This window comes from Anarrhichthys ocellatus, unplaced genomic scaffold, assembly GCF_004355925.1.
Source record: "Anarrhichthys ocellatus isolate YVR2014 unplaced genomic scaffold, GSC_Weel_1.0 scaffold5, whole genome shotgun sequence".
Lineage (NCBI taxonomy): Eukaryota > Metazoa > Chordata > Actinopteri > Perciformes > Anarhichadidae > Anarrhichthys > Anarrhichthys ocellatus.
The window spans coordinates 4,410,785-4,436,500 of NW_022280035.1; the positions used below are offsets into that span (position 1 = coordinate 4,410,785).

Genomic DNA, 25,716 nt, shown 5'->3' on the forward strand with positions numbered 1-25,716 from the left:
ACACTGACAAACATCACTAAGGCTTAGGGCTGGGCGATTATTCAATATGGTTATTTATTTTCTTTCAATAAAACCATATTGTGATTGAATCATATATCGTTTTACTCAATTACTTTGTCTATTCTGATCAAGAACATACAAACTTAAATTGATCAGAATTCTGCTGATGGAAAAACCCCAGTAGTTAAATCAAACTATTGTCTTGATCTGATTACTCTGATGTAATGCATGTAAACAGTGTATAGCTGGAGATATTTATTGATTTCTCTCTATTTTTTCACTTGAAACTATTACTTTCATTCATTCATTTTGCACTGAAGTTCATTATAAAATGAGTCTGCACTTTTCATTTGTCAAGTATTTATTTCACACAGGAATATACAAAAATAGACTTTACCATGTGGTTATTTCGACCACTATTCATTTATTAATTGAATTACCAGAAACATTTCTTTATCGTGATGTATATTGTTATCGAGATATGAAATGACATATCGGAATAGAAGATTTTGGCCATATCACCCAGCCCTTCTAAGGCTAACTTGGATATTTGTACTTATTTAGCTTTTCTACTGCTAGCATTACAATCCTACAGCGACTGATAGAAGCAGATTTGACCACTGCTGTCACTGTGGCTTCTAATAAAATGTTTCTTCTTGCAGTTGCAGGACAGCCATTAGAACATTATATCACGACGTCCTACTGCTTTTGTAGACGTCCTTTTGAACTTGTACTGCATGATGACATCATTCGCATGAATCACTCCTCTGCGATACCCGCCCTTGTATTACTGAGGTGTTGTGATATAAAAATAAAAAATTATATTTCTTCCTGATTCCTCTATAATATCCTGGGCCTCATTGTGTTCATGAATTTCCCGGAAATCACAAACAGCCAGGCTGGTTCTCTTTGGGAGATGATGCTACACAGATACATTTTGACCGCTGACAACATGAGTCATGATGGGATATCAGATGAGGTTTCAGATAATATGTATCCTTCAGCCCACAGCCTCTGTAACCACGGCTTCTCATTCTGTACTCGCTGTTCTGACCAGTTTTTGGCTTTAGTGTGTTCTATTTATTATTTTTTGCACTGCCAATACGCCTACTAATTAAGCTTCCTGTCAGCGAGATTTCTTTAGGAGACTTTCTTCCCATAATGCAAGGCCAAAAACAGAATGACGATATCACTTATTTCACAATAAAAAATTAACCATTTGAATCCACGGAGTGAAGTCGTGATTAATCGTGAAGGTCTTTGTGTTGTTACCAGTCAGGGTCAGAGGTCAGCTACATAAGCTATTGTCACAGAGGAACTGTAACATCTCATTTACTCAAAACACATGACTGAGTGTGTTTCTCTTTACCACCAGTGTGTTGGATGTCACATCCTTGAATGCACAGGTTTTATTTTGATTTATTTTGGCTTCTTGTCTTTGTCTTAATGGGCCAATCCGGTCACTATAGTTACTTTAGTGTTGTACAGGTGTTCTCAAAAAAATTAAAGGAATCTAAATTAAAATAGTTTGGGAGTTTCTAAACCATTTCTGGCTTTGTCTGAATGCAGTGGGTGTCTTCCAAAGAGCATGTAAGCATAAAGAGCAGACGCTGACTTGTGTGTGATACCAGCCTTCATCAATAATGCATGAAAACAGGAAACTGAGATAAGACGGGCTGCAGTCTGGACATGACATTTAACCAGCGTGATGTATTAAACACTGACAGACAGTTTACTGATAAACAGATAAATGATCCTGTTAGCTAATTGTACAACTTTTAAGCTTGATATGATGTTGTCTGTTTATAAAAATAAAACTGTGTTAATTTCTATTGTTTGCTCAATGTCAGAGGGGCTTATATCTCTACATCTTACCAGGATATTTCTAATTGTAATGAACACGGTTATTCTTTTTTCCTTGTGAAGGAGGTCTCATCTGCACCTTCTCCAAGTCTCGACTGTAGCACGCTATAACAAGCTGTCTATATGCCAACCTCAGGCTCCAGACTAGAGCCAACCCTGCACCCTGCAGCGCCTCTGGAGAGACAAACACAAAGACTGACTGTTCTTTCATCTCTTTTTTTACATAAAGGTTCAGTGCTTGTCTTAACCCCACAGGGTCCAAGGCTGGCCTTTTATTCATGGTTGAATAGGTTGCGTTTGGTTCGTTAAGCAGCGCTGTCTGCTGTGCTGTGCTGTGATGAATATAAGTACATCATGAGATGACTAATGAAAATTTAGATTTTTAGCAGTTTTTAGTAGAGCTGCAACGATCAGTCGATTAATCATTTAATTGATCAACAAAAAAATGAATCGGCAACTTTTTAGGTCACATTTGAAGCAAAAATACAGAATATCTGCTGGTTCAAGCTTGTCCAGTGTGAGGATTGTCTGCTTTTCTTTTTCTTAAACTTGTTATCTTTGGGTTTTTTGACAGCTGGACTGACAAACCAAGCTATTAGAAGATGTCAAGTTGGGTTTCCAGCATATTATCATAACCTCTGTGTGTTGTGACAGAGAAACTGCTGGGTCAGTCAGGGTCGCTGAGCTGCTCAGTCAAGATATAAATAGCAGTTCTTGTAGTGATTACAGCTCCCAGATGATTAATAGTGTAGATTCCTAAAACTCACGGCTCCTCCTCCCACTCACTTCATCTATATTGCATAAGTACAAGACATCCCAGCAGCATTTGACTCTCGTCTGCTGAGCTAATAACTTCTTATGAAAATTTCTCAGCAGCACATGCTTTTTTAAGAAGCCATTTTCTCCACATGAACAACTTCTCCACACAGAAGAAGAATAATCCCTGCACCATCTAGTGGCCAATGTCTTCACTTTACATGCCAGCCAGAGTCGTGTCATGCCACAGAGACAAATTGTGTGACCCCACCATGATGCAGTCATAACTAAATCAAAGCTCAAATCAATGTAATAATGTGATTAGCACACAGAGCCACACTCCAAATTAATTGAATTAATTGAATGTGACTTTTAATTTAGATCCTGAAAGAGAATTTATGACTGTGGCGAAAAGATTGACACATTATTCAGAGGCTGTAATTGACAGAGTGCTCGTTAAAACATTACAGATGGTGTAATTCAAAGATGTGACCGGGTGTGTCCCATCCGTTTCAGGAAGCAGGGCAATTTGTTTAATCGTTTATTAGTGCAGCAGTGTGAGGAAGAGAATACATGAGAAGTAGAGTGTGTGTAAAGTAAAGCCTCTTTGAGTTGTTTCAATCACTTTAGTACCTCTTCTATCAAATCACTCAGTTAAAATGTACATAAAAAGGAAGCAAGAGAAACCTGATATCTAGATGAAAGTCTATTCAGCCACAGAACAGCACACAAGTTAAATAAGCATCTAAAATGTCTCAGTAAATTCAGCAGACCATATTGACTACTCGTGTTTCCTGTCTGATCCCTATTGTTCGTATTAAGAAGCAATAAGCCCTAAAGTGTGGCCAGGATTCTGACCCGGCCTTCAGTCAGCTGTTGGTTTCTCATTAACTGGCTACACTGTGTAAGCCGTCGCTGCACACAGCTACGGTAAGGCCTCACTGCTCAGTCAATAGACCTGGATGGAACAAGTTGCCAGTTAATCCCGATCGTCTGTTGCTGCTCAGTCAAAGCTGACAATTTCATGGTTCGGATCCAAGAGGAGACTCTTGTTTAAGGGATGAGGTCTGGTCAGGGATGCATCCACACCTGCACCCTCCCCGGAGAGGTTTACCAGGTACAGCAGCTGCTCGGTTCACACCAAGTTAAAATCAGCCTCATTCTGTCAGAGGAGAAGGCTGTTGAATCTGTTTGAAAAGTGTTTCTTTTTCAGTTTGTGAGCAGGTCTCGTTGTGAAACTGGTCAACCTCAATCTGTCATTTTTACCAGCTATTTGATTTATCGGGTGTACGGCGCTCTCTGTGTCTCTTAGTAGGTCAAGCTGATTCTGTGATGAGAATCGTTGTTTGAAGGGCTTTGTGGTCCAAAATGATCGTGCACCAACACAGTGATTGGAACTTGATCCATTCATATTTTATTGAACAGGGTGAAAATTTTGTGATTATAAAGACATTAGCTGTAAAAGTAGCAATAAAAAAAGTGTAAAATACTCCATTACAAGTAAAAGTACATAAGCATTACAAACAAAATGTACTTAAAGTATCAACAGTAAATGTACCTGCCATGCTTATACAATGCTTCTATTATTACATATTATACTATTTGATTACAATTATAGTTGCATTCATGTCTGAGCACCATTGTAATGTTGTCGCTGGTGGAGGTGAAACTAATTTGAATTACTTTATAAACTGATGGGTAGTTTAATCTGTAGAAATGCATTATGTTGTACATACTGATCATATGTTTTGTGTGTAAAATGTTATTATGCAAAGCAACTCGCTGTCAAATCAATGTAGTGGAGTAAAAGGTAGGATATTTCCCACTGATATGTAGAAGTATAAAGTAGAAGTACAGTACGTAAGTACATTTACATTCCACCACTGGATATTTCTTCACTTAAATGTTGGAGAGTCTGAGAGACTGAAATAATAAAAGTTAAATGTGAAAGGTTCATAATGGTGCAAATCCTTCCTTTGGTTGCTAAGGCAATAAATCCTTGAGACAATGGCTTTATTGTCATGAACGACGTCAATGTTTTTTTTCTCTATTTACCACCAAGGCCTTTGCTAAGTACATATCTTTAAGACTCTTTACTTCAGAGTTACAAGCCCTTATTATCAGGCCTTATGTGTGCTGTAGGTCATAGCTGTGAAAACATTACCAACACACAAGACCTGATGTCATTCTGCCTTGTTATGATGAATAGCTCGCATTCTGTGTCACAAGCTTTGCACTTCCTCTTTTCATTTCCCTGCAGATGACTGAGGGCAGACTGTGCCAAGTGCAGCTGCTGGATGACAGGAAGCTAGAGCTGCTGGTTCAGGTATGACTGCTCCCGATATGAAGCGACGATAGTCGATGCTTTTATAATAACGATTGATCAAATGGCTTTCTGTAATGTGAAAGGGGTTTCTGGCAGTAATGAACCCACAAAAAAATGATCCGACTCTGCAGTTCCCCTCAATGAGCATCCTTCAGCTCATCGTTTCGTTTGTGTGTTTTGGTTTACTGTGTTTTTAAGTTGTTTTCTTTACTTTACACTACTTGCTCAGCACCAAACTAAAGGCAGATATTCAGCGAACATAGTGGAGCATTTGGCAGTGTATGAGCCAGATAATTCCCTCAAGAGTTGGTGGCAAGCAAACCAGAGCTAAAAGAAGAGTTTCTTCATCAGGTGGTCAGAAACCACGACTCCAAATAAATCCAAATGTTGCTCTGTGTATCTGCTAGGCGTGTACATAAGCTGCTGCTTTGCTAAGAAGTTCTTTACTTAAGAGATTATGTCAGTGTTGTGCTCACATCTTGTTTCCTCTGCCCCCAGGTGAGCTGTAATTGTAGGTTAAAAAAAAAAAAAGTTCATGTCATAGATGTGTTTCTGTCATGTAATGATACACTGTATATGGCATGCTTTCAGTGGTACAACATTTGTAAAAAAGGTTAAAAGGGAGGTTGGTGAGTAGGAAGACCTTCCCTGGGTTAAGTCCCTGAGTCTGTTCGCTGTTGAAGTGTCCTTGAGCACACTATATCCTCACTCACTGCTACTGTCTGCGCTCTAATTGATCTTGCAGTCTTTGCCTCTCTTCGGAGGGAAGGAAAATAATAACCTCAAGGATCTCTGACACATGTATCAGTTATTTTACAATGGATGTCTAATGTACCTAATCTATTGCTAACAACTAAATCTAAACCTTCTCCCACAGCCTAAACTGCTGTCCTACGAACTCCTCGACTTGGTTTCCTCCCACTTCAACCTCAAAGAGAAGGAATTCTTTGGAATTGCATTTTTTGATGACCAGTATGTAAATTGTTGAGTTTATTTATTTTCAATGGTCTGACTATTTACACAATGTCCATACACGAGTGTGTGCAAAATGCAGCTTCCTGATGCTTCAGTCTGTTTGCTTTTCGCAGTGGTCGGCGTAAGTGGTTGCAGATGGACCGCAGAGTTCTTGAACATGACTTTTTGAAGAAGTCCGGGCCTGTTGCCCTAAACTTCCTGGTCAGGTAATAATACATTTTTCTCATGCAAATCATAAGCTCTCCCGCAGGAAGCACTACTTTATTGACATGGAGCGTAGCCGTGAACAAAATGTCCCGGGTGGTTCCTATCCTGATTGTCTTATGTGTATATATATGTAAATATTAGTGCTGGGCAAGTTAACGCGTTAATTTCGCGGAACCAAATGTTATTGCCCTTTTGTTCATATAGCAGTACTTTTAAAATAAAAGTGCGCAATACACTACTTTTGAATTCATTATTGAACTTTGCCATAACAATGCGATTAATCACGATTAAATATTTTAATCGTTGTCCAGCACTAGTAAATATACAGTATATATTATCAACTAGTGTCTGACTGCTTTGAAGCTTTGACTGTCAAGTGTTTTTTTATTTTTTGCACATCATCATAAACCATCACTCTAACCAACACCTCACACTGCCAACAAAAACAATCACTATAGGCAGAGAAAAGTGCAGATTGACACAGTGACAAGTAATCTCTGTTTAACTTTTAAATTGTTGTGTGTGCATTTGCTTTTATCCTTCACAGGTTTTATGTAGAAAACATTACACAGCTTAAGGACATCATAACGGTGGAGTTATTCTTCCTGAATGCAAAGTCTGCCGTCTACAATGTAAGTGTTTTTTCTCTTGTGTTCGAAGCAATGAAAAATGATGCGGCAAGTTGTTTTTGTTCTCAACAGCTTCCTGATGATTCACTGTCTCTGGACCCCTTGCAGCTTAGCAGACAATGGCCGCGGGGCACAGTTTTCCCACTCTGCTGGCTGGAATGTAAAGTAGATAGTCTAAGAAAAACAAAAAAAAGCTAAACATAAGGGTTCATCCTGAGAATAAGCAGAGGTTATTGGAGGGCAACATATTCTATATTTGGACCTAGAAAGGTTTCTCCACATGGACCGCATTTTCTGCGTCATATGTATTTCTTATATTGATCTTTTATGTCTCTCAGGGGTTTATAGAAGTGGAAAGTGACAACGTCTTCAAATTAGCTGCAAATGCTCTGCAGGTTAGTGCTTTTCATAGGCTCATAGACAAACATTAATTACCACATCTAGAATCCCTTTAAAGCACGTCATCTGATAACATGTATTATTTTCATCATTAGGAGGCGAAGGGAGACTACACAAGGTAAGTAAGTGTATATTATCAGCTGGGTAAGAAGTATTTAACAGCAGCAGGGCAAGTTAATGGTGAGCTTTCAGTGAAGGCATTCATTAGGTCACAAGAAAAATCAATGGCAGTGTTATGTGAGGTTTACCACGGACTGCTGTAAAGCTTGCACCATGCAACTAATGAGTCTCATAGTGCTGATAGAAGGCAAGTCTTGCAGAGCAGAGACTCCTTAGAGAGCAACTGGTATCTGCCTTATGGTATTATACATGTAGTGATCAGAGGGAATACTGCAGGCCTTTGTGCAGGTCACCACCTGACTTTGACCAGCTGATGAAGTAAGACAGTTTAGTAATACTGACATCTTTGTTCACATGAGTAAATTCTTTATTACGATAGCTGCCGGGGCTGTGACTACCAGCCAGGACACTGAGGCCGAGTGGCCGGAGTTTATAATCTGCAATTGAATTTGAGAGCTGGTAGGCCAAAGAAAATACAGGGTTCAGTATCGTCAAACCGGAATTTTATTCCAGCAGTGTGGAGAATGCAATATGCACAAAATGTAATTGTGGTTGGAGTAGTATTCAGGTCATTTACTTATATAAAGGTTGTAATAGCTCAGTGTAAAAATACTCTGTATTATCAACAAAATGCACTTATAGCATCAAACCGTACAAGTACTCCTTTTGAAATGGTGTGGAATAAAAGTATAAAGTTGCAGAACATTTTAAATATGAAAGTACTTCAAAATTGTACTTAAAGACAGTAATTACTTACCACTGATACTTAATTTACTTTAAAAAAAAAAAGGAAACATCCAAGAAGTGAAGTAGAGATAGATTGTCCACTCAACTTCCAAAACTGTTATTATAACTGTTTATTTCTGTTTCAGTGATGAAAACACTCGAGCTGACTTGAAGAAACTACCAACTCTTCCCACCAAAGTCCTCAAGGAACACCCATCACTTGCATACTGGTACGCTCACAGGAAAGCTTATTTCAGATCTTGCCTACGCTAACGCCTAAAACAAACTGATTTCACTGATTTAAGTACGTTTTTAAACGCAGCTAAACTACATCCATACAGAATGGTTTGATCTGATGCTGTACATCAGTTTAAAGTGTAAAATGGTGTCTTCTTTGTTTGACACTGCAGTGAGGATCGAGTAATTGAACATTATAAACAGCTGAAAGGAGTCTCCCGAGGACAGGCCATTGTGAAGTAAGTGTGGAAGAAAATGATTCAACACTTGTAATTAGACGATGAACGCTATTAAGCTTTAAGTAGATTCATCTACCTCTCACGTCTATTAGCCCTCCCTTCTCTCCGTCTCTCTCTGGCACTCCTTTTCTCATCATCTGAAAGAAATCAATAGCTCCTCCTGAGTCGGTGAATCACACTGATTCATCGGACAGGGGTCACATTTCTGCCTTTTCACATTTCCAAGGTAAACCACATGCAGATGTAAAAAAAAATAAGCAGTAATAAAAATTGTTTTTGTTCTAGGTATTTGACATTAGTGGAATCTTTGCCCACGTATGGCGTGCATTATTATGAAGTAAAGGTAAGTCTTCTGCTGTGATTAATGGGAAATGACAGCTGTTGTGCCTGAAACTGAGTCAACCATCAAGCTGTGTTCTGGCCTCACAGGATAAACAAGGGATCCCGTGGTGGCTTGGAATCAGCTATAAGGGCATCGGCCAGTATGACCTGCAGGATAAATTAAAACCTCGAAAGGTAAACATGTCCTGCCGCTGCCCCTCTCAAATGTCTGTTTCTATTTCTCTGCTTCACTAATCCGACTGTGGACATGATAGCGCAGGGGTAAGGATTGCTGCTGTTGCACATAGCGTGGTGATTCACCAGCTCACATTCGTGCATCATCTATTTCACTCCAACAAAGGCTGGGCTTCAGCTGCTGCAGCAAACGAGGCCAGACTTGTACAATTGGAGCAAAATCTCAGTCTAGAGAGCTCTTTCCATAATGAAGCTAGTGAGTTTTGTATGTGTGAGAATCAAACATACAATATGAACCTGCTTTTCTTGTTTCATTGGTGTTGCTTTAGCGTGTAATTTGATTGGAGAAACACCCATGTGAGTGAGCCGTCAGCTATGTGGTCCAGTCTGTGTCAGTCGTTCAGTGCAATGCTGTTATAGACGAGGAGGAGAGTTCAAAACAATTCACATTCATTTACCGGCACCGTCTTCCCGTTATAGCCTTGGTAATCGCTCGATGTGGTGCAATCCATCTCTGCCAGCTGTGTTCCAAAGATTGTGCAAGCAGCCGGCCATGTGCAGGCAGCGGTGTGTAGCTGGAGAGGAGAAAAGGGAGTGAGCTGGTGATGTCACAGATAAAGGGGCTGGATTTGGAGCGTTATAATGCATGTTCTGAGAATACCTGAGGAGACAAGTCAGGAGCTGACAGGAGAAGGAACAAAGTGTGTTTGTGTTGACAGCAAAGTTAGGGAGGATTTAATAACTTAAGAATTGGGACCTGTGAACATCCATTGTACCGGTAAGTCTGGATACTGCACTTCTTTGTCTGGTTGGAACAAAGTGTGTCTACAGTGTTGCACGTAGACTGGGCTTTTGTTCTTTGAATAACATTTTGCATGTTCATCTAAAATATTGAACAACAATCAGTCTCTGAAATGATCTATATATTTTTTGCCGTAAAACTGTGTGGATGATTGCCTCTCCATTCTAATGTTAACAATGTAGCAGCATTGCAATAGAAAATACCCCCCAAAGCAACCACAAGTAGTATAGTTTACTGTGTGCTGTCTGTGTCTCATTCGCATCTTGTCCAGACACACAGTGAGTCACTGACCCAAATAGATTGTTCATATCTGGCTGTTGTCAGTGAGCACCTGGGTGATACGTGGATGGATGTGCTGAACCGTGGAAAGATGAGTCTTTGTCTAATGTTCCCTTGTGGTATTCTTAGTTTTCCAACACCTGCATTATTGCAGATCTGGCATGCTGTGCGGCCCAGACTTTAATGACAGTTCATGTTACTGTCTGGCTTTTTTTAATGACGGGTTAACCAAAACACCTGCTCTACTAATCTTTTTTTTTTTTTCTAATTGTTTATGTGATGTCACTCATGACGAGCAGATGGGTTTTGGGAATAAAACGTGAACCTCCACCTGAATTGAAGTCACAAATGGACACATTTTAAAGCCATTATGTCTGGCCTTGCACCAACGAGCATCTCTCTGCATTTCAGCTTGTGGATTACAGAGCATAATATCCATTTCCCTTATCAGATATCTCTTATTTCTACCTCTAGCTTTACCAGTGGAAGCAGCTGGAAAACTTGTACTTCCGGGAGAAGAAATTTGCTGTAGAAGTTAACGATCCACACAGGTGAGCAGCAGGAGATTCTTCTTTCTAAACTGGATACAAGGAGATCCAAAGAGATCGTTTATATCACTGTTGTTTCTATTTGAATTGTGATTTAAGTAAAACTCCATCCCAACCTATGATTCATTTTTGGGGGTGTTTCTTGCAACAGGAGAGCAGTAACCAAACGCACCTTTGGGCAGACTGGCCTACTCATCCACACGTGGTATGCCAGCCATTCTTTAATCAAAACCATTTGGGTCATGGCTATTAGCCAACACCAGTTCTACTTGGACAGAAAGCAAACCAAAGTAAGTGTCGGTCAGAACTACATCACTTTTTAATACTTGCCTTTAATACCATCCTCACTGATGTTTGTTGTACATTTTTTCTTGTGAATTCTTTTAGACTAAATTAGGAACAGTAAGAACTGTGGGGGAAATTGCCATGGATCTCACGGAGCACGGAGGAGCAAAAATAAACAGACTGGGAGACGCAGGCCTGAAGAATAACTTCATAACAGCCAGCAATGGGAGTCTGGTGTCCACAGGTTGGTTATTATTATTTCATTTCATGAAGCACGTGTCTTAAGTTCGTATGTTTTCTTAAGTTATCATTTCAGATCATATTCATGCTCCCAAATTTCTCTGACTAAGCTATGAAGGATAAACACTGAGCTGTTTGAGTATCAAACTGTGTCAGCTCACAGTATGTCGTTTTTTAGATGCATGCTATGTTGGCAAGAACAGTAAGACTAATGTTTCACAGGTTCTGCAGACTCTGAAATGAGTGAAGAACAGAAGAAAGAGAAACTCTCTGAGCTGAGAAAAAAAGAGCAGGAGATCCAAGATATTTTGGCCAAGAAAACAAAAGAACTGAAGAAGATTTGCCTGAGAGAGGCGGTGAGAAAATATTTTTAATGTCATTTCTTCTGCACTGGTACTATATTTTGCAAGGCACATGTGTGTTTTTTCCCCCTCTAAACAGCCAACTCCAACTCCTATTATTAAGATTGATGGTTTCTGCGGTTCAGTTCAGTTCAAAGTGTTGAGGGGACTTGTTGTTTTGTGTTTTCAGGAGCTTACTGGCAAGCTGCCAAAAGAGTATCCCCTCTCTTCAGGTGAAAGAGCGCCACACGTCAGACGACGAGTTGGCACTACTTTCAAGTTGGATGACCTTTTCCCCTACAATGAGGTCTGTATTTAACTGTTTGTCTCTATCAAGTATTTATCAAGAGAGAGAGAGAGAGAGAGAGAGAGAGAGAGAGAGAGAGAGAGAAATTTGAGTCAGTCCGACACTGGCCTACAGTACAGTACTGATGACGTGTTGTGTTTTGCTGCAGGATCCCTTCCTGAGGAACCTGGAGAGCAGATTTGCCCTGCAGCAAAAGATTGTGGAGGCGGCTAAGAAGCTTGCAAATGAGCCAGAACTGTGCAAAACTGTAAAGAAGAAGAGGAGGAGAAACTGTTTGGATGCCATGCAAAAACTCCAGCAGATAGAGGATGAGATGAACCAGTACAGAATCAAGAAGGGTAAAAAGCCCACCCAGCGGGCCTCAGTCATCATTGCAGGTATGATGCATGTTAATCAGTGTTACTGGATTATCATTTAGATATATTTTAACAGTAAACATGGAGTTACTTTCTCTTTTCTCCAGATGAACTTGTTCGTTCAGACTGCAGCTCTCTGTCTAGTCTCCCGCTGGATGATGGTGAGTCAGACAACATACATTCTGTTGCATTAAATTCAACTGACCTTTATCATTTTGACAACTTTTGAAAGAGAGGGTGTCAGTTTTGTCACCGTGGGTTGCCTTTGTATTCAGATGACTCAGACGGTGTCAGTCAGAGGCCACGGTCACGGTCGGTTCAAGGTTCCCCTCAGCTCAGTCCGATGCGATCGCTGGGACCCGAATATGATGCCGAACGACGGGGATGTCCGAGGGAAAATCACCAGAACAAGAACCACAGCAGGTGCGGAAAAAATATTTCCTTCCTCTGTCTAGTGTGAGGTATTTCACAACTTTTGATTTTGTTGAAAAGCTGTTCTTGAAATGAAAAAAAATATGTAATGATTTGGCAGAGACTTTAATATTTGCTGTGTCATGCATGCTCATTCCTTTCCTCGCATCTCATCCCTTTTTTTCTTTTATATTTTGGATCCTCTCCACACCCTTTTAGATTAGCTTTTGAAGGCCAGGATACTTCCCACTGCTGCCAGAACCCAAGAGAGGTCTCCTCCACCCACAGTAGTCCCTATAAAACCCTTCCCAGACCTCCTAGAGATCCACGCAGCATGCCTCCCACCCCGATTATGACCCGCAATGCATACAGCAGCAGCCAGCTCAGGTGAGATCTGCTACATCTTTCCTTTTTTTTCAACAAACACTTCCCCTCAACCTAATCCCCACTTCTCTCAAACCCCCTAACTTTTAACCAAAGCTGTCATACAAATCCCTAGCCTTTATTTTAACTAAGAAATCTGGAAAAATCATCCCGTAATTTATTTTTAGGAGACGGTTTAAAAGTTGTGTCCCTTCTCCAGGTCGGAGGGGTCTCCTCATTGCTTCAGGCATCGCAGCGGAAGTCTAGAGTCGCAGCCCCGGCTAAGAAAAGACACAGACTCAGAGAAGCCCGTCTTTGTCTTGTCACCAGCCCACCGCAGCAACAGCACAGAGGTGTTAGAGGACTGCTCTTCTTACACCAGCCAGTCCAGTCTTGACTGCTGCGGGGCGGCCCACTCCCACTACAGTACGCTAGATTCCCGAACCTCAACCATGCATCGTCTCCACAGGAAGGTGGAAGTGTATGGAAATACTGGGAGTATGCCCAACTTGGTCCAGCACCATTCTGGTTGTAGTTATTCATGTGAGAACTCAGCACACTATGCACCCAGTGCCTACTACGTCACCGGCTTCCCCTGCCCGGACATAGAGCCTTACTCTAACGGTGCCTACGTGTATGAGAATGAAGTAGAAGGCCACTACAACGTCAACCCTTCCTACCAAATCAATGGGTATCATGGACATGACAGATTCAGGACCTACAGCAGTGACCGGGCAGATAGTCTTTCCCAGAATCCCTACGCAACTGTGAGGCCGCCGCGGAACAGAGAGAGGCCCAGAAATGAGCTGTTGGCCAAGAACATGCAGAAGGCCCTGGTGGCGGAGCATCTGAAAGGCTGGTACCACCGAAGCAGGGGCCCCAGGGAGGGAGGGAAGGGGGTGCTGTATGACTTCGACAGCGGCTCTCAGCTCAGTCTGGGCTACCAGACCATGCCAGCGGCGTTCAGCCACTCCAGCAGAACCACCTCCTTTTCATCAGGTGAGATGAAGTCCTTGAGCAGTTTGAAATAGTCAAATGTCTTGGCATAGGAAGCAAAATCTTATTTCACAACATTAGACAAACGCACTCCTCCACCATGCCTTAAAGAGCTGCTAATCCACCCAAAACTATTTTATTCAGGTAGGATTCAGTGGAGAGTTTGCCTTTGCTGTGCCCAAAGCTTTTCCGGGCTTAAAAAGAATAGAAGGAGACAATTAGCCACAGTTTGTGCCTCGAATATATTAATATTACGTTCACACACTCAGTCAATACAGTCACAGAGCAACATATCTTTGTTTCCTGAAAGAGAAATGCTTGGCGGTTGATTTACTGCTGATGTAAAGGTAATCCCAGAACCTCCGAACTCTTCAAACCATCTGGATTTAGAAAAACATATTGTGTCTGCAGCACATTAAAAATGACTTTTAACTGTTTCCCAAGTTGTGGAAATATTTCCTAAACCAGGTAACCAAAAATTACTTATCTACGTCCTCATTTCAATGTAGACAAATGTAACCGATGACATAAATGTTGGTTGAGCAAGGACATGTACCATTTCTGGTTATATTTCTGGTGTAATAATGAGATATGAGATGCACAAACTTGTACTTATAATTTGTTAAAATGGTATTAAAAGGTATAAATACATTTGAAAAAAAGGTTTTCAAGTTTGTAGGGCTATATAATCATACAATTGTGAAGTTTCTATGTAAAGTGGCAGAAAATGCACTGTAATAACATATTGCCATCATGTGAAGGGTCATGTGAAGGGTAACTCAGGAGTGTTTTCAACAACAATTACTACTGAGCTCCACACCAACAACAGCTGAGTGTGTTTGCCTTTGTCTTGTTTGCAGTGTCCTCAGTGGAAAGCACGGGTAACTGGCGAAACCAGCTGGCAGTCGGCCAGACAGATTACGATACACCCGACACACCTCAGTACACACACCCTGGAGCGCCTGCCTCTCCGTACAACCGCAGTCCCTCACACTGCAGGTGAGTGCTGCAGTTCACTAAATCTCCACACTCAGATGTTGCGGATGCAAGAGGAAGTGAGTCAGTCACAGACCACTGGGGGTTGTTTTCTCATTTGAATTATTAGTAGAATGTTAAATTAAAATGCTGATTGCTATTTTATGGGTACAATAATTAGCCTGCTCATGTCCTCTGTCGGTGCTCTATGGCAGGAACAGATGTCAGTGCCACTAATGTTTCCTGTAATGCATGTTGCAGTTTAAGTCTTTGTTCTGTGTGCTGCTCTGCAAAGAAGTTTTATCGTGTGTGACCTGAAACTATTGAGCTCATAAAACCCTAACCACGTGGACCATCTCTCTTTCTTCCTGCCTTTCTTCCTTCATTTCTTGACTTATGATTAATGCTCATGTGTGCAGATCTCCTCCAGAAAACAAAGTCTCTGACACAATGCCTAAAAAATCTGAGTCAGTTGAGGTGGTTGGCTCTGAGGCCACTAGTACAGATGAACCATCAGACAACCTTTCTAGCACTTAAGGGTGAGACCAAACACAGTGGGCTGCTTTGTGTCGTGTTGACAGTCATCTCCATTTTGACATCCCGTCTTCATTCGTATCAAACATCCATCTTATTGTGATCTGTCGCTGATTTTTTTTTTCTGTCAGTCATTATGTTGATGATTTTGCACCTGACCTGCAGCAACTGTCTAATCATGTGATGAAAAGAAAGTAACAAGACTAAAAGTTGACAGCAGGCTAGCGGCTAAATGCTAACATTAGCATGCTAACATGCTCACAATGACTATGTTAAAATACGGATAGTTAGCATGTGCAATGTTAGCATGCTAACATTTGCTCATGAGCACTGAACACAAAATACAGGTGAGACTGATGGGGAATGTCATTAGTTTCGCAGATATTTGGTCGTCAAATCAAATATTGGACAGATAAAAGTTTTGACGTGATTGTTATATCAACTCAACCTGAAGGGTCCCAACATGAATGCCAATGAAATTTCAACCTCTTGGTGGCACGAGAGGAAAAGTCAGAGGCTCACCAAAGATGGAAGGCTTCATCCTCTACGGACAATGGATATCTGAATCAAATTTCATGGCAACCCAATCTATAGTTGAGCTATTTCAGTTTCGACAAAAGTCCTACTTTTTAGCTGCTAGCATGTCTAAAAAAATGAGCTGTTTCCATTTACTCCATGAAGCCGAAGTCACGTTGCATGCCTTTTCAGTGTACTGCATTTCCATTTTCCATTCCCCACTGTTTTTTCCACAAAGTTCAATCAATTGTTCTTTTGAACTACAATATATTTAACATTATTTTCTCACTGCCTCTACAGATTTCACCTGGATGGAAGCTACATGAGCATCCACTGAAGAGGACCAAACCTAACTTTGGCACAAATAAAGCCATGGCCAGCAGCACATGAAGGGGATGAAGTTGAAACAGAGGCTGTACACAAACTGTTGTTGCTGCCATAACCTTTTCTTAGGAGATGTTTTATCAGTTAGGTTATGGCGGAGTCTACGTGTACGCTGTCCTCGTGTTAAAGTAACCTCTGAACACAGTGATGACACTCTTGAATGACTTTCCCATGTGCCTTGGATTGGACGAATTATACAGGCAGATGAGAATGTGTCATGGAACTTTAAGATGTTGCACAACCACACTGGATTCAAACCCTATTGTGTTTTAAAGATGGAAAAAAAGAGGCAACGTGTTTTTAATGAAATCCAACTCTGTGTATTTTAAAAGGAACTATCTTCTGCCTTATACAAAACAGTAGGTCATAGAATAAAAATGATGTTCACCACTTTCATCTCAGTAAAGTATGATCAAAAATAGTCTTAAATATAACATCCACATTGAAAACAGAGCTTGACCATGTTCACATAGAGCAGACTATTCGGTGAATTTCCATTTCTTTCTTTTTTTAAACTTTCAATCAGAATGTATTATGTCAATATTGTTTATAGAACCATTTGTCTTTGTTGGTGGCGTAATGTGTTTTAAAATGCATGGTGAGAATATCTTTTTTTTTTAAATATAAGAACTTCTTTTTATACTAACAGAAGACCACTGCCGTGAAAACCATAATATTCATGTCTCGTAGTTTGTTTTCTCACATATTTGTACAGGTCAGTGTGTAGTTATATGTTAGATGTTGTCATAAAATATTTTCCACTGGGAACAAGGATGTGAATAAATACATGTGTGACACATAGACGGCTGTTGTCACTTTCTGTGTGGCTGGTAAACAACCGGTTCGGGTTCTGTTGAGTTTGTGATTACGCCTTAAAGGAGTAGTTCACCATTTTGGTAGTCTGTATTTGCTTCCATACTGGAATAAGATGATGAGTTTACCAACGCTCTGTCGTTAAAACATAGAGCCGCAGCCGGTTAGCTTAGCGTAGCATAAATACTATAAAAAGGGGAAGCATCCGGCCTGGCTCTGTCCAAAGGTAAACATATTTTCCAAAACTATTCCTATAAGGTTTTTATTTCTTCTTTAAATAAAATCTTAATTTTCAGGGTGCCAACAAATTCCTGCTAGCTTTGTACCAAACTGTGCCTTGAGTAATGATCTAAAAAAAAAACCTACAATTGATGGTATCGATTTCCCTGATGACAAATTACTTCTTAATTACCTCTCCTGAGCCGATCTCATGTGTTTGTTGTGCAGCAAAGGAGACTTTACACGCCGTCACCCCACCGGTCCAGCAGTCCAGCTGCTGCTGTCAATCCTGCACTCTCCTTTGCCTGAAGCAACTGTCATCCCAAAAGATCCTGATGACCAGGCCAGCTGGGTTTAGGGGGCTGAAAGAAGAATGTTAGCATGTCCTGCTTGTGGTGTAGCTTAAATATCTTCCATGCAGTTCACAGGGTTTAATTTTAGACTCCACATGCGGCAGAGCCAAACGGTGCCCAGCTGAAGTCAAAGTCAGAGGCTTCTCAGTTTGCTCTATCCTGAGTCATAGATTGGAGAGAATTTATCCCACCTTTTGATATCAACAGAAGAAAGAAGTTAGGCAAATATGTCAAACAGTAATGACCTCGAGGATCTCAAAGAAGAGGATATTGACGAGGATGAAATCCTTGCTATGCTTTCACCGGAGGAGCTTACGGAGCTCCAGAGAGAGATGGATGTTATTATTGCCCCAGATGAGAGGGTACCTGTGGGACAGAGACAAAAGGACCAGACGGAGAAGCCTCCGACTGGGTCGTTCGACCACCGATCCCTGGTTGGTTACCTCCACTGGGAGAAAGAGTCCAACCGTATGCTTGAGGAAGAAAGAGTGCCTGTTACTCTGCTGCCCAGTGAGGTAAGAGGTCAAACTCTCACATTTTTGGGCACAGATCAATTTAGAATAATATTATTTATTTACAAACCATAACCCTTTACTAGTGGAATGTTACAGGCAGCATTTAAACAAAACAATGTTTGGAAAAAGCACAATTCTAACCTTGGTCTGATGTTGGTTTTTTTCATCAGAACACTTTGAGGGAGGAAACTGAGAAGAACCCCAAAGAAGAAGATGTGGAATATGAAATGATAGAGGAAGGCATTGAGGAAGAAGCTGTTAATGGTACAGATGGAGAGGAAATTACAGAGATTATTGAGGAAATTATTGAAGAGGTTAATGAGAGGGATGAAAAAGACAAAGGGGTGGATGTGAAAGAGAAGGAAGGGTTAAAGTCACCTGTGAACACAGACAAACATGAAAATACTAACAAACATGTAGATTCTCCAGACACCAACACAGAAAAAGTACCAGAAAACAATACAGATGACAATCAGCCTGTTTCAGACACAAAGCAGAAGAGTGAGAGCGTAACCCCAAAACACAGCACATCACAAGTTGAAGAGAAAGAGGAAATTAAAACTACTGAGTCTTCGCTTCCCAAAGAGGCCTCAGAGCAGCCGGAGATAAAGGAAACCAATGATGAGCTCCCGCAGAAAGACGAGAGACAAATTAACAAGTTAAATATTCCAAAGCTGGCCTTCAATCATATAAAAATGACATCAAGACCCTCAGGAAATGAGACAAACTTGGAGTCGACACTGGACAAAATCCGCAACAACAACCCTTCTATCACTGAGGTCAACCTCAACAACATAGAAAACATTCCCAAAGAGATGCTGTTAGACTACGTCAACGCCTTGAAGAAGAACAAACATGTGAAAACCTTCAGCATAGCCAACACCGGTGTTGATGAAAACATAGCTTACAACCTAGCCAACATGTTACGAGAGAATCGCGGCATTGCGACTTTGAATATTGAGTCCAACTTCGTAACTGGAAAGGGCATCGTGGCCATCATCCGCTGCCTCCAATTCAATGAGACCCTCACAGAGCTGCGTTTCCACAACCAGAGGCACATGTTGGGTCACCACTCAGAGATGGAGATCTCACGCCTGCTCAAGGCCAACAACACCCTCCTGAAGATGGGCTACCATTTCGAGCAGCCGGGGCCCAGGATGGTGGTGACCAACCTGTTAACCAGGAATCTGGACCGCCAGAGGCAGCAGAGGAAGGAGGAGCAGAGGCAGCAGCAGGTGAAGGAGCAGAGGGAGCTGATGCAGATGTATGAGAAAAGTCTAAACCTGCCTCCTGGTTTACTTGAGATGCTCGGCTACATACCGCCTCTGGAGGACCTGCAGGAGCATGGGCTTGTCCCACCCTCGTCAGAACCGAGCACTGTACCGCAAACGCAACGGCAGACAGCGCGGCCAGAGCCTCAGAAGCAGCACAAACACAAGAGCACTCCCACGCAACCCAGTGCCGAACCAGCAAACGCATTGAGGGACGTCAAGCTGAAGAGGACTCCCAAGAAGCGCGACCCTTTTCTGGACCTGGACCCAAGGGATAACAGCCGACCAGAGAGAGCAAGTTTCCAACTGAGGAAGACTCCCAAAGTGAAGGATGTAGGCAATGGAGCATTGGGAGAGGAAAAAGCAAACCTGACTGACTTGATTAAGACTTTAAAGCCCGTCCCTCGCAGACGATTACCACCTAAGGTTGACGACACACCCCGCGATCAGCTCCTTGGTGCGATCAAAAAGAGCAGCGTGGCCTATCTCAAATCTGTGAGTATCCAAGAATTTGTACAGTGAGATCAATCAAGTTGGGATCCTGCGCTTACTAACATTTGAGAAGTTCTGGTTTTTTATTGACATAAAGGGTTACTATTGATGGTCTTGAAAGCTCTCAAATCACAAGAGCATGTATTGCATGTGAATGTATTAAATTATCTTACAGCTTATAAGGGGTTTTCTATAATACCTTTGCACCACTGCACTAGAAACCCAAGTCATCTTTTCCTTTCTCCTTTGTTGCTGCTTGCAGGTGCCGCTCCCTAAAGTCCTGGAATCAAGTGAAACGAGTCTCTTCTGAAGCTGCAGCTTCAGCTGTTTGTTCTCTTCTATGTTTATTTTACACCTATCCTCGAATCAACTGTGCAAAATAAGACTGAACTACACTTTCATTTTGCATAAAAATAATATTGTCTGGTTGTTGTTTAACTCTTGTGTTGTTCTCAAACTAAATGCTGTAGTCTTTAGGAAGTCGTAACAACAAAGGTATACAAATTAAGAACACCCTAAATTCAATTGACATTAAAATGTTTGACCTCTTTTGTCATTTGCTTTTGCCATTGATATATTTCTTAACATGGTGTGCTAAAATAGATTTTTAGAGTAGGTTTCATTAAATGCTAGATGATTTATTTTGGAACAAACCTGTTCCACATATTTGCATTTTGCTATAAAAAAAAACTTTGCCCAGGGATTCTTTGTCTTTCTTTTTTGTTTTGTTTTTATTATTAAAATGGAAAAGCTCTTCGTGCCAAACGTAATGGATCCCCAGGGAATCATTGCAGGTTCTGGCAGTTGCTTTTAGCCATTTCTCTTAAAGGTGCAGATATGAAAATAGACAAATTACTTAAAGGGAGATGACTCTGAATCCTGAAAAATTATGCCATGCGGATAATTAGTCAAACTGAATTGAACGGCGTGCACTATCCTGGAGGGGATATTCATTAGTTCACTATTCAGCCCGTTATGAATTGCTTTTTCATTTGTTTCAGGAGTAGCTTATGTTCACTACTTTGTTTTCAAAGAAAGATTTAACCCAAATAACACAAAAACTTTATTTTATAAATAATGAATGTCTATATATTCACACAGAGACGGAATTGGGAAATGACTGCAACATAAATTAGGTAAATATTTGTTTTATAGAGGACAGCCATGTTTTGCTTCCAGTTCTGTGATTCAATCATCACTTTTCAAGAATGAAAAAGTCACATAAAAACCAAAAATATATAATATAGCATCAATGTAACACACACTTTTTGAAGTGCCATTTGTGAGGGTAGCATGCACAAACTGCAGTTAATGTGCAGGTGTGGAGAAGTAAAAGGAAACAACAGATCTTCAGGAGTAACAGTAGAAAATGAACACTTATTACAGATTTCAGATTTGTTTTCTTACTAGAATAAGGGCTTTGATCCCAACAGTGAATGGGAAAATACTAGCATGATCATTTAATTAATTTAATTAGTAATTGTTACTTATTGCCAAAATGATGTTGGCTACTTTGTATCCTGTAGCCCATTTTATACATGTCTGCATGCTATATTATGAAAATAAAGATGTCAGAAATAACAAACATTTACATATCATGACATAAAATATTAAAAAAAATAAAGCTGCACTTGCCATTGATTTTTAATATTGCATAGCTGTGATCAGAAGGAATACAGTCAGGCCAGCCTGTAAGGTCAGAAATATTTAAACTCCACAATTACTAGTCAGGCCGGGACACCATTTCTATAACCAAACTGGTCTCAGATCAGTATTCATACAGCTCCTGACGTGACGAGATGGCCGTTATTGCTGGTTAATAAGCCGGTAACAGTTCACTGGGTGTTGGGTAAATTAAACAAGCTTGTTTTGAGGTAGCAAACTGAAAGGATCCGATTTATTCTTTTGAACAAACATAATTCGTATCTAATAACAGCTTTAGATATTGTGTTTTGACATTCTGCTTTATTTTGCTAAAATAAATACTTGATTTGTTTTTGGAAAAAAAAATTTTGACACAGGAATGACCTTTGGTAACTTTTGGTGCCCACTGCCTTTTAACATCCAATCCACGCTGTGATTGTGCAAATCTTGTTATAATGTTTAACTATCTATCTGTGAGTAAAGTCACACAAAAGTATGAGAGAACAAAGTAAACCGAATGGATAAAAGAACGGAAATGCAAACATCAGTAACTTTACATGTACAGAGGGGATAAAAACTCAACACATGGGAGTGGGCTGTGGACATTTTAATTCATACAATATGACACCGACTTCCCTTGGCACACGTTTGGCTCGAGACTCATTCCTTCAGTTTGCTTTCAAGAAAATCCCGAACCTTGTTCATTTTCTCCTCCTGCTGATCCAGGAGATCCATGATGACGCCCATGGGGGTCTTCTTCAGCCCGACACTCTGAATATTGTTCTCCAGTCTGTTCTTCATGTTGCGCAGTCTCAGAGAGGCGTGGATCAGAATCACTACAGGAAACACAACGGCAATGTATTTATACTATGTGGCGATTATGACATAAATTCTAGTGTCTGAAACTTATTGGATGATTTTCTCCGGAATACAATCTCGGGAAATAAGAAAAACTAAATGTGATACTGTTGCAACTCAGACGTTAAAGCAGGTGTAAAGATCGGCGCGTCTTTTATTCCCATGGCAGGCAGATACTGAATGCATGACATCAGACAGTAAATGTAGTCCTGTCCAAATCAACAACCCCTAGCAACCCGTCAACACAGGCAGCAGTGGGCCGGCCTCCTGGAAGCCGATCAAGCCGCCTCATCTATCTGCCACGATGTTAAAGCTGCTATTTTGCTACAACGATCCAAACCATCAATTATCGAGACCACTCCGCCGACTGCCTGACCCAAAATGTATTTAGAGATCCAAAACTATACCTCTGAACTACAGCATACCTCGCCCTGTAATGCTGATTGTATTTTGCATTCTGTGTCATGAGTGAACGCATGCAGTACTGTACATGCTGTTCTATCCCTAGAGTGAGTCAGAATGAGAGAGCGCTTGGAAAAAGCCTGTTCACCCACAGAGAAACCTCAGTTATGCATCCCTGTGTGACTCACTATCCCCAATTACAGTTTATCATACATTTGCCAACAAGTGTTTGCAATATAGTGTGGGGGATCACAAGTTAAAATTGTAATTAGATTAAAGCAAGCACTAGATTAGCGTTACGTGTCTATAGTTTAGCAGGTCAAAACCATACAGGAGAGGTAATGGCAACAACGTCAAACTTGAATGTTCATTATTGCTGTTGGAAAAGCAGTTCAAAGTTATATGTGACTAAAAGTCTATCTTCATGTTTTTAAAGTCTCTGAAGTGCATTAATTTCACACTTGGTGGACAGTAAATGTAGCGTAATATACGGCATATAGGAAGGGATCTCTAACACAGCCTTAATCTGACTGAATTCTTCATTCCCTTTTTTGAAAGTAAACAAGAAAACCCTGTGACTTACACAGCAATGGGAAGGTGATTCCAAAGATGAAGACCATGACGCCACCACACAGCGACAGCAGAAAGTAACTGGTGACCATGACCACAATGATGAACAGAGTGGGGTTCTTCCTTTTGAAGTTCTTGACCATGACCTGGTTCTCTCCTGCCCACACTGAAACCATGAAGACGAGAGACACCACAGCTCCTCCCAGAAACATGCCGAATGGGTTCAGGAACCTGCATGTTGGAAGATGAAAGTGGCCTTTTGTACATGTTCTCCAGTGAGTGAAGGCTTAGTATTAAATAGCACAACCTGGTGGTAATAACAACAACAGCCAGCATCCTGGCCAGCTTGTCTAAACCATAAAATGACGGATGCCTGCAGAAAAGGCCTATACTCATGACTAGATCCTATTGAAAGAAAACTACCAAACCAGTTTGACACATGTAAAATCATGTGACTGTAGCATCAGTAGAATTGGATTTTCAGAAACATCCAAAATCCTAGCGAGTAACGTACAGTTTAAAATAAACAGAGGATCTGTACATTTCGTTTATAATATGAAGCATTTGCACACATTTTAAGCTAGCTACAGCGTCGCCACTGACAGTTGCTATTACGGAATACGAAGGTATTCAATAAGAAAACGTCTAACTAGCTTAACTGCTACAGGCCAAGAAAGCTAAAGTTAATTAAATGTCTAACTGTAAGAGGCAGCGAAAGTGTTACAAAGGCACAACAATACCAAACGTTACAGAAATAGCCTGTGCCGTCATGTTAGGTGTGGACAAACAGGTATGCAGGCTAAGTAAACACAGCCACATATGCTATAGCTTGCCTCCGTTAGCATGCTAGCTAGGACTCACCCTACAATGAGGAAGACCACCACAGCTGCTGCGAAATAATTCGTCTGGTAGTACAGCAAGTTACTGATCACTCTGTTGTTCCACTTTGTTAAATCTCCGAACTCGGGTTTGGCGAACCGGTCCACTCCGGGGTAGAAATCATCCCACGGCCTGAGGGGCGCGAGCTCCATCTTGGCTGCCATCGTCTTCTTCAACGTCTGGCGTAGCAACGCACGAACACAAACATATAGCCACACGCACTGCGTAATATTTTGACAGGCCAGCTGATCGCACCGACTGAGCCCCGGAAGGAGGGGAGTCAAATTACAAGCTTCGTGCTCTCGCTCAAGATCTCGCGAGAGTTCGGATTCTCGAAGAAGTGTTTTTGCGAGTTTTACAGTTGCGTCCTAGAATGCGCAGCAGCATCTGTAAATACAAAAAGGTGCGTTTAGCATTATAACAACATCTAAAAGAGACGAATAGACAATGTACGTTTTTAAATAACAATGTAGACAGTAAAAGAAACCTCCACAGGGGTTATTGATATAATACAATATGATACAAATACTAATTCCCTCCATCTGTCTGTTGTCACCTGTCTGACCCTCATCTACCTGCATATCTTTTATTGTTGTTTAGCTGTGTCGGACTGATTTATATATTTAACATATTCTGCTGCATACTTTTATGTTTTGTGCCTCTGGCATATTTAGTGTCTAACAATGCAGCATACTATTGTCTTCAGTCCATGTTCTTATTTAACATAGTTATCCCTCATTCTGTTTGCTTTGTGTGTGTTGATTTGAGAGCCTTTGTTCTTGCATGTCTTGTTAGTACTTGACAATGTACTATACGAGTCTCCTGAATTATGATACTACTTATATTAATATTCTCACTTCTTTCATTGTTTCTGCACGCATTGTAAAGTGTCAATATTGCATAACTTTGTAAATGTAATCTTCTATTCTGTTTTTAGGTTTACTTTGTAACATCTGCTTTGGGACTACAGATGAAAAATAGCGCTAACTCTGGCGCATTTACAGCAATGTTTTTATTAATGTCCACTATCCCTTATCAAATAAACCAATAAATAAATAACATATAGACCGATTGTTTTTTTGTCAAAAGAAAATTCATGAGTTCGAATTTCTTTCAGGAAAATTGTTTATCTTTAAATGTGTGTGAATCCTAAAATCAAAACTGAGAAAAATGCAATGAAAGAAATATGAATAATGAACACAGCAATTTCTTGCCCACCTTTTCTTGTGAGAAATGTGGCACTGTTTCTTCTATTTACATATAAACTGATATTCAGTGTGTCTTCTATACATTTACATATAATCTGATACGACACTTCCACCATTCATGGCCAAAGGTTGGGTGAGGAGAAGATTGAGTAAAAATATATT

At 40.7% G+C, this 25,716-nt stretch overlaps 3 protein-coding genes across 4 annotated transcripts in view; 2 read left to right on the plus strand and 1 right to left on the minus strand.

The window, feature by feature from the left end:
- LOC116382138 (FERM domain-containing protein 4B-like) overlaps window positions 1-17,131 on the plus strand; it is a 20,171-nt gene extending 3,040 nt beyond the window's left edge. Inside the window, exons 2-24 of one of the 2 annotated variants that reach the window (XM_031844910.1) lie at window positions 4,880-4,945; window positions 5,823-5,917; window positions 6,034-6,126; window positions 6,675-6,759; window positions 7,095-7,151; window positions 7,251-7,273; window positions 8,148-8,231; window positions 8,412-8,477; window positions 8,763-8,820; window positions 8,907-8,993; window positions 10,549-10,625; window positions 10,774-10,912; window positions 11,010-11,151; window positions 11,370-11,503; window positions 11,679-11,795; window positions 11,944-12,172; window positions 12,259-12,312; window positions 12,427-12,574; window positions 12,782-12,949; window positions 13,146-13,924; window positions 14,782-14,920; window positions 15,316-15,435; window positions 16,247-17,131. In XM_031844910.1, coding sequence (XP_031700770.1) covers window positions 4,880-4,945; window positions 5,823-5,917; window positions 6,034-6,126; window positions 6,675-6,759; window positions 7,095-7,151; window positions 7,251-7,273; window positions 8,148-8,231; window positions 8,412-8,477; window positions 8,763-8,820; window positions 8,907-8,993; window positions 10,549-10,625; window positions 10,774-10,912; window positions 11,010-11,151; window positions 11,370-11,503; window positions 11,679-11,795; window positions 11,944-12,172; window positions 12,259-12,312; window positions 12,427-12,574; window positions 12,782-12,949; window positions 13,146-13,924; window positions 14,782-14,920; window positions 15,316-15,433 — 2,958 coding nt within the window. In that variant the 3' untranslated portion in view covers window positions 15,434-15,435; window positions 16,247-17,131. Of the gene's footprint in view, window positions 1-45; window positions 4,946-5,822; window positions 5,918-6,033; window positions 6,127-6,674; window positions 6,760-7,094; window positions 7,152-7,250; window positions 7,274-8,147; window positions 8,232-8,411; window positions 8,478-8,762; window positions 8,821-8,906; window positions 8,994-10,548; window positions 10,626-10,773; window positions 10,913-11,009; window positions 11,152-11,369; window positions 11,504-11,678; window positions 11,796-11,943; window positions 12,173-12,258; window positions 12,313-12,426; window positions 12,575-12,781; window positions 12,950-13,145; window positions 13,925-14,781; window positions 14,921-15,315; window positions 15,436-16,246 lie in introns of those variants that run through there. The other variant, XM_031844911.1, reaches the window with a different exon arrangement.
- A 662-nt stretch (window positions 17,132-17,793) lies between these two features.
- lmod3 (leiomodin 3 (fetal)) lies at window positions 17,794-21,527 on the plus strand. The gene is made up of 3 exons (XM_031844912.1): window positions 17,794-18,230; window positions 18,401-19,996; window positions 20,256-21,527. Exons 1-3 carry the CDS (start codon window positions 17,943-17,945, stop codon window positions 20,301-20,303), a joined length of 1,932 nt encoding a protein of 643 aa, XP_031700772.1. The 5' UTR covers window positions 17,794-17,942; the 3' UTR covers window positions 20,304-21,527.
- On the minus strand, window positions 21,039-24,604 carry LOC116382140 (PRA1 family protein 3-like). The gene is made up of 3 exons (XM_031844913.1): window positions 24,329-24,604; window positions 23,481-23,698; window positions 21,039-22,473 (listed from the first exon to the last, which is right to left on the minus strand). Exons 1-3 carry the CDS (start codon window positions 24,508-24,510, stop codon window positions 22,298-22,300), a joined length of 576 nt encoding a protein of 191 aa, XP_031700773.1. The 5' UTR covers window positions 24,511-24,604; the 3' UTR covers window positions 21,039-22,297.
- Between the last annotated feature and the right edge of the window lie 1,112 nt (window positions 24,605-25,716).